The following is an 8,446-nucleotide window of genomic DNA, read 5'->3' on the forward strand; positions in this document are numbered from 1 at the left end:
GCAGGCTGGGGGCAGCTGCCAGGGAGAACCGCCCCCCTGGAGACGGCTGTCTCCGGAGGCACCTCCTGGCTCCCAGCTCCCATCCTTCACTCCTGGGGGTAGGGGGCGGTGTTCCAAGGCAGAGAGTACATCTTGTCCTGCCCCCCTGGGAATCTTAGTGTTCCCCTCTAGGCTGTTTGGGTCAGGGACAGGAAAGGAGGTGGCTGATGCATTAGCTCAATCACTCCATAGTAACCCTGTGAGATTGGTAATCAGATCCCAATTTGAGAGAGGAAGAAGTCCCCCTAGGGATTACCCAGCCAGGAGGGGACAGGGCATGGGGTTCTCAGGTAGATGGTGGATAATTCTCCCCCACACAGGTTCCCATTGAACCCTTTCATTTTTTAGGGAAAAAAAAAAAGATTCAGCCACATCAGTTTTAAAAATTTGTTTATAATTTATTTTCGCTGCGCTGAGTCTTTGTTGCTACGCGGGCCTTTCTGTGGTTGTGGTGGGCTCTAGAGCACACAGGTTTCAGTAGTTGTGGCTACCGGGCTTAGTTCGCCCCTCCCCACCACACCCATCCCCTCATCCTGGCATGTGGGATCTTCTGCAACCAGGGATCGAACTGTGTCTGCTGACCCGGCAGGCGGATCCTTTATCACTGAGCCACCAGGAAGCTGTGAACCCATTCTTTGGAGGAGAATCTGTGTTGCCAAACTGAAAAGAGAAGAAAAGCCCTGGGAAGCAGAGAGAGAAGCAGGTGCAAAGATACGGAGTGTGCCAGGCTCTGGCTGGGAAAGGATGGACATGTGCCCACATGGCCCTTTGGCTCAGAGTAAATCCCCCGGAAGCAGGGAAGGGAGGGAGAGACTTTCTTCTTCCTCTTCCTCAATCTGCCTCCCAGGGTGCCTGAGGATGGTAATGGTACAGAAGGGTCTATCCACCTTTGATTGGCTCCCTGATCACCTGACCCAGGCCCACTGTAAGGAAGGCCACTAGCTGAGAAATTATTTGAGATGTAGAGGATGCTATGGAGTATTGTGGGAAGGTGGACGAGGTAAGCATCAGGGAGGGCTTCCTGGAGGAGGAAGTATACTGGGCTTGGAGCATTTCTCCTCCCAAGGCTTCACTCCTGAGTTACCTACTGATACCGAGTGCCACATGTTATATTGCTGTCCCCTCTGGGGGAGGTGGCATCCTCACGTCCCACCCTGGCCCTCAAAAAGGGGTTCTAGGAGGAAGAGTGACTTTCCCAAGGTCACACAGCTGGGGCCCTGCTCAAGCATCCATCCTCCCTCTCCTCAGTTCCCCCTCCTCCCAGGCAGCCTGGCACTGCTGTCAGCTGCTCTGAAGTGAGCGGCTATTTTTATTCTGGTGCGAGGGGATCTCGGGCAGCAGAGCCATGTAGGTTAGAAGGCTCTAGGAGAACCGGCTTCAGCAAGCAAGGAGAGGTTTAATGCAGCCGCGGAAGATTGCCTGGGGGCCCTCCTTTCTTGCAATGCTGACCTGCCCTCAGCTCCCAGGTCTCTGGAAACATCTTTATCAGAGCTCAGAACAGAGCACAGAGCCAGACTAAATCCTAGCCCTGATCCCAGGTCCAACTTGAGCCCAGTCTGGTGTTAACTGAGCCCCGATCCCACACTAAGAATGAGCCTCTACCCCATCTCTAGATTGAGCCCTGACTCTGTCTGGTCAAGTACTGAGGCTGATCCAAGCCTGACTACGCCTGATCCCAACTTGACCCAGATCCACCCCTGATCCTGGCTTAAGACCAAGCCATAGTCACAGACTGAACTCTAACCTTGGTCCAGACTAACTTTTGATTTTAGACTGGGTCCCAAGTCCAAGTGGAGACTGAGGCCCAAGTCTGGTCATTAACTGGCCTGGTGGCAGGCTGAGTCTTGAACCTAGTCACAGGCTGAGCCCTGACCCTTGGTCACACAGCTGTGCACTGAACTGGCCAAAGGCTGACCACTGGACTTAGTCACTGAGACCAAATCCCAGTCACTGACTGAGCCTGGACTCCAGCCCCAGCCTCAGTTCTGAATGTGGCCGTAGGCTAAGAACTGACCCTGACCTTGTCTGAGCCTGGCATTGTCACAGTCTAAACCCCAGCACCAGCCCCACCTGAGGAAGCCTGCTGGCCTAGATTCCAGACTGCCACACAGGGTGTGGATTACGAGCAGAGATCTGTTCTGGGAGAACCTGGGCCTCTTGTGGCTGCCGATGCCAGAATGTTCCCGGCACTGTTGTGCCCAGCGTCTCTACCATTGGTTCCACTAGCTGGCTAGTCAACGCGCAGCAGCTCAGGCTCCGGCCCCTCCAGAGACCACAGTGTCCAGGTTAATGCAACGAGAGTGGTTTGGTGGCACCTGTCCAGTGAACAGTGTGGGCCCACGAGGCACCGAGCTTTGGCTCTGTCAGCGGAAAAGCCACAGGCTCCATGGGGCCTCTGGCTTCAGCCAGTCTGGGGCCCTTGCTGGGGTATGGTGTGGGGTAGTGGGAACCCAAGGCTGTGACCCATTATTTTTGTAAACAAAGATTACTGTTTGTGTTCAGGTGATACATACTTACTACAGAAAAAATACTGTAAAGGAGGGGAAAAAATTCACCTATAGATTCAAGTACCAAGAGATGACCGTTTTGATTTCCTGGGCTGTTTCCTTCCAGACTTTCTTTGTGTTTTGGTCTAGGATATACATTTATATACACATATTGTATACAATTTTTTGGCTACTCTGTTGCTACCACAACATCCTTTGCAGCTCATATCCTTGACAGCCTTCAGGAATGGATCCCAAACAGTTAAGTCAGGGAGCATTCCCATTCTCCAGCCACTTGATTGGACCATGGATGGACCTAGTGAACAGTGAGGAAACTTTTGCTGGGGGCTTTTGGGAAAGAAAGTTTGTTTTTTCTCCTGAGGAGTTTACCAAAAAAAAAAAAAAAAGATTTCCCCTTGATTAGATGAGTGAAGAAGTCTGTAGTGGTCCTGATTACTGCTGGCAGTCATCTTGACACCAGGCAGATAACTGTGCTAAGGACAAACTGATGTTATGGAAAGCAGAATGGAAAGAGATCCGGCCTTGGTGACTTTATCAACCAGATCAAACCTCATCTGAAGCCCTCCCTCCCTGAACTATTTTGTTATTTGAACCAGGAGATTCCATTTATCATTTAAGCCCATTTAACTTGCGGTTTCTGTGACTTGCAACCTGGAGCATCACAATTCCCAACTGATATTACTGTTTTAGAGCTTAAAAAAAAATTAACACCATAACTGTGAACACTCTCCATGTCATTCAACACTATGCCACATCATTTTAAACAACTGCTTGATTCTGCTTTGCGACCCTATGGACTATATAGTCCATGGAATTCTCCAGGCCAGAATAGTTGAGTGGGTAGCCGTACCCTGGAGAAGGAAATGGCAACCCACTCCAGTATTTTTGCCTGGAGAATCCCATGGACGGAGGAGCCTGGTGGGCTACAGTCCACGGGGTCGCAAAGAGTCAGACACGACTGAGCAACTTCACTTCACTAGCCTTACCCTTCTCCAGGGGATCTTCCCAACCCAGGCATCGAACCCAGGTCTTCTGCATTGCAGGAGGATTCTTTACCAGCTGAGCCACCAGGGAAGCCCAAGAATACTGGAGTGGGTAGCATCTCCCTTCTCCAGGGGATCTTCCCTGGATTGAACCAGGGTCTCCTGCATTGCAGGCAGATTCGTTACCAACTGAGCTATCAGGGAAGCCCAACCTAAGCAAGTACCAGCATTTACTTATCTCATCCCCTGCTGTGACATGCTTCTGTCCAAGCTCGTTTTTCACCATTGTAAACAGTGTCTTGATAAACATTTTAATCTAACCATTGATTACCTCTCTCAAGATTACTTTGGGTCAAATTCTGAGAAGTGTAATACTGGGTAGAAAAAATATTTTTAGGGTTTTGATTTAATGTGTCAAGTTGCCTTTCAGAAAGCTTGGATGAATTCCCACTTTCACAGCAGTAAACAGTGTTAGACATAGCTTATCATTTCAATAATCTGGATAGAACCAATTATATTTACTGTGTCCTCATGTATTTATGGACAATGAATATTAAATAACAGCCCTAAGCCTATTATATCTTCACAATCAAGTCAGTGAATGGGAGGTAACGATATGAATGAAGGGCTCTAGGCAGACCCGACTTATCCATGAGGTTCAGTGTCTATGGCCCATCATACTTTTAGGGGCCCACAAAAATGTTTTAATTTTAATTTTTTTTAAATTGGAAGAAAAAAATGAATGAATAATAATGAACCTAGCCTGGATTATATTAATTTCTTTTAAGATCAAAGCAGTTGTAAAATTCAGTTTAAAAATGTTTAGCTGCATCACGTGGCATCTTCCTCGCAATCACTAGGGAACTTTCCTTGGGGCAGCAGGCTCTCTAGTGGCACATGGGTTTAGTTGTCAGGATTGAACTTGTGCTGTCTTTAATTACGAGGCAGATTCATAACCAATGGACCACCAGGGTAGTCCCTCCAATGTCTAATGTAAGATATTTTAATAAAGGAAGGGGCCCAGGAATGCAAAACTACCGAGCTTCCGTGAAAGCCATAATGCAGCCTTGGCTGGATGCTGAGAATTCTGAGTTCCAGTCCAGATTCGGTGGGAAAAAAGCACTGCGACCAGTGCACAATGTCTGCCTGAGGATTGAAGAGGGGAAGTGACATCCTGATCTAGTCGTCTTTGTCTTGGTGACATGAACACGGGAATGTTTTGGGTTCAAATCCAAGACCTACAATTTAATCGTCTTACCTTTCTGAGCCTGTTTCCTAGCTTGTAGAAAGGAGATCATTGGGCCTTTTTGAGGTGCTGTGACGGTACTGTTCTAAAGAGCTCTCTCATGTGCTGCTGCTGCTGCTAAGTTGCTTTGGTCATGTCCGACTCTGTGCGACCCCCTAGACGGCAGCCCACCAGGCTCCCCGTCCCTGGGATTCTCCAGGCAAGAACACTGGAGTGGGTTGCCATTTCCTTCTCCAATGCATGAAAGTGAAAAGTGAAAGTGAAGTCGCTCAGTCGTGTCCGACTCTTCGCGACCCCATGGACTGCAGCCCACCAGGCTCCTCTGTCCCTGGGATTTTCCAGGCAAGAGTGCTGGAGTGGGGTGCCATTGCCTTCTCTGCTCTCATGTGTATTAACCCCTTTATCCTCCCAGCTCCGACGTAATATTCCCATCGCCATAACGTTTGCCCAGGAAATTAAAATCCAGACCGGAATCTCATCTAGAGAAGTAAAAAACCAAAACAAACGAAAAACAACACACAAACAAGGATTCCCCAGGCCTTAGTTTCCCCATCTTCCAGTCGGGTGTCTGACCCAGAAACTCCGGTGCCTGGGCGCCTCCCGCCTGCGCCCTCTGCCGGCGAACCGGGGCACTGTCTGGACGCATCCAGTCGGAGCATCCATCCTGTCGGTCAGCAGAGGGAGGGTGGACCCTGTTGGGACCCGGAAAGTAAAGGTCTGCGGGCCAGAGAGGAGCCCAAACCCCGCCGGGAGCGCGCGGGCGGCCCCCACGCAGGTCCTGGGCGGAGACCGAGAGCAGGAGGCGTGGTCCCTAACGGGGCGGGACCTCCAGCGCGGACCCGGCCAGCTCTCCGGGCCAGACGTGGCGCAGTGGCCGGGCGGTTCACCTCCAGCTTGCGGACCATCTTCGGCCGGGTTTCAATGCACCTCCCGCTGCCTCCGCCGCCCCTGCTGCTCCTCCTCGCGGCAGTCGCGGCCGCCACCACCACCTTCCGGCCCGACTGGAACCGTCTACAAGGCCTGGCCCGAGCCCGGGTAGAGGTGAGTGCGGCGGCCCCCCAACCTACGGACCACCGCCCCTAAGCCCCGTGACTCCTTAACTTTGCAATCACTGCCCGTTCTGGCACAGGACTTTCCCGACTCCCTCGTTCCCCTCGGACCCGGGACTGCCCCTCCCACTTCCCAGACCCAGAACGCCCCAGCACCCACCGTGGAAGCCCCAGACACCCGATCTTGCGGCCTGGAAATCTGAACTCCTCCCTAGCGCCCCATCTGGCCGGACAACGGGCCCCTACACTTTGGCTCTGTCCCTTAACTTCTGGCTAGTGACTCCCAAATCTGCCTTCTGGAGCCCAACTTCCCCCCCCCCACCCCTCCCCACCCCTCCCGCGCCTCACTCCTCTTTTTTTCCTGGAATTCCTCCCCACCCCAGTTCCGGTTGGTCTCTCTCTCTCTTTCCCCGGAGGGGAGGGATGACCTTCTGGGAGCCTCTCTGCCACGCAGGGCAGGGGGCTGGGAACTGCCTCACTGCCTTACCAACACTTGTTCCTCAGGAATCCCTCCACCCTCCCCTGCCAGGGAATGCCCCGCCAAAGTCCCTGTCTGGTTGTGTGACTTGGATCGTCACAGACCCTCTCTGGGCTTTAGGTTTCTCCCTGAAAAAAAAAAAACAAGGTGGGGGGAGGGCAGTGGGGGTGGTGGAGGAGGAGGAGAAAGGACTAAAGAGGACAAGAATGGTAGTCCTAGGGTCTGGACTCCCGTTGGGAGCTAGCTCCCCTTCAGGGAGTATGGGAGGGGCCTCTCGGGGAGGCAACCAGATGGTCTGTAGGGCTAGGCCGCAGGTGGCAGGGAGGGCCGGCTTGGCTCTGCGTGGGCTGAGGCAGGGACCAGATGGTAGGCGTCTCTAATGGGGCCTCCCAGGGAAGTTTGAGATGTTTCCTTCTGGTCGGCCTCCACCCTGAGGTTCTTGGGGCCACAAGCCAGGCCCAGGTCTCTACTGCCTGAGGGGAGTAGGGTGATCATTTCTCTTGGGTCAACCTGGTGCCAGTGGTAAAGAATCCACCTGCCAATGCAGGAGATACCAAGAGATGAGGGTTCGATCCCTGGGTTGGGAGGATCCCCTGGAGAAGGGAATGGTAACCCTCTCCAGTATTCTTGCCTGGAGAATCCTATGGACAGAGGAGCCTGGTGGGCTAGAGTCCACAGGGTTGCAAAGAGTTGGACATGGCTGAAGTGACTTTAGCACCCAGGCACAACCATCAGTAAGATGTGCGGGCAAGAGCTCCAAGGCTGGTAAGTGCCCTTCAGGCTTCTGGCTTTGCTCCTCTTGTCCTCTGGTGTGGTTAGGCCTCAGCTTCCCTATCTGCAGAGTTCCCTTTCTGTCTCCATCTCCACATCTTGTGAACCTCTGTTCCAGGGCGTAATCCACAGCCCGCCCCAGCCTAGCTGGGGGATGAGGGTAAAATGGGGGTGAGGGTAGATGTGAGAGGCTCCTGACCTATCCCATTTTGTCCCCCTCCAGACATGTGGAGGATGACAGCTTAATCGCCTGAAGGAGGTGAGTCTGAAGGAAGGAGTCCTCAGCTCTCTCCCCCCTGAGTCTTCTGAGGGGTGGGCAGCATGGTCCCAGTGACTGGATGGGGGAGGGTCCCTGGGCTGGGAGTTAAGAGCCTGTGCCTGACTTGCTCTGTGACACTGGGCTTCAGAGTTGGTACCTGGAGGGCGTTGGGGCCTGATGCTCTGGTTCCTCTGCAGGTGAAGGCCTTCGTCACCCAGGACATCCCACTCTAGTATCCTCCTTCTGTTCTAGGGGAGGGAAGAGAGGGAGGGGATCTTCCAGAATCTCCTTCCACTTAACTTCACTGAGAGAGGTGATGAATGGTTTTCATCTGACAAGTGGGGCTGATTGAGAGTGAGCTGCCCCGCGAATTCCGAGGTGGTCTTGGGTTGGCAAGAGAAAATGATTAGGTATGACCGGCACAGACCCGAGAACAGAGAGGAGGCCTTCTTCTTTGAACCCTAATTTCCTCATGTGTAAATGAGGATCCTTGCCCTACCTGGGCAGAGCAAGTAGTGTCCACATCGACGAGGCCCCCGGGAGACCCCACCCGCCTCTGCCCATCACTATCCGCCTTAACATGGTCTGCAGCCACAACCTGGTGATGAAACACCTGCCGGGGGCCGACCCAGAGCTCGTGCTGCTGGGCCACCGCTTTGAGGAACTGGAGGTGAGGCCTGGGGAGGCGGGAGGGGGTCGGGGGGAGGCGGGGCCCGGCGCCCTGACTCCGCCCTTCTCCTGCTGCAGCGAATTCCACTCAGCGACATGACCCGCGAGGAGATCAACGCGCTGGTGCAGGAGCTCGGCTTCTACCGCAAGGCGTCGCCCGACGAGCCTGTGCCCCCGGAGTACCTTCGGGCGCCCGCTAGGCCCGCCGGAGGCACTCCTGACCACGCAGACCTGTAGGTCTGGGGGCGCCACTCCCCCACCCCTCGCCTGAGCCCTGGGGACAGAATGAAGCGCTCAGCGGCCCGGGAGCACCTCCCTCGTTGAGGGCCGACGCCCCGTCCCCGAGCCGGCAGGGATGGAATTGGGGGGGTCCCTCCTAACCCCTCTCTTCCCTCCCCAGCTCCACTAAATCCCCTTCCGCCTTAACTGAGACTCGATTCTTTCT

At 53.7% G+C, this 8,446-nt stretch overlaps 1 protein-coding gene across 1 annotated transcript; it reads left to right on the plus strand.

The window, feature by feature from the left end:
• LOC102171091 (selenoprotein M) lies at positions 5,468 to 8,427 on the plus strand. Its single transcript, XM_018060963.1, has 5 exons — positions 5,468 to 5,816; positions 7,297 to 7,332; positions 7,530 to 7,564; positions 7,924 to 8,002; positions 8,080 to 8,427. Exons 1-5 carry the CDS (start codon positions 5,697 to 5,699, stop codon positions 8,236 to 8,238), a joined length of 429 nt encoding a protein of 142 aa, XP_017916452.1. The 5' UTR covers positions 5,468 to 5,696; the 3' UTR covers positions 8,239 to 8,427.

Source organism: Capra hircus, chromosome 17, assembly GCF_001704415.2.
Source record: "Capra hircus breed San Clemente chromosome 17, ASM170441v1, whole genome shotgun sequence".
Taxonomy (NCBI): Eukaryota; Metazoa; Chordata; class Mammalia; order Artiodactyla; family Bovidae; genus Capra; species Capra hircus.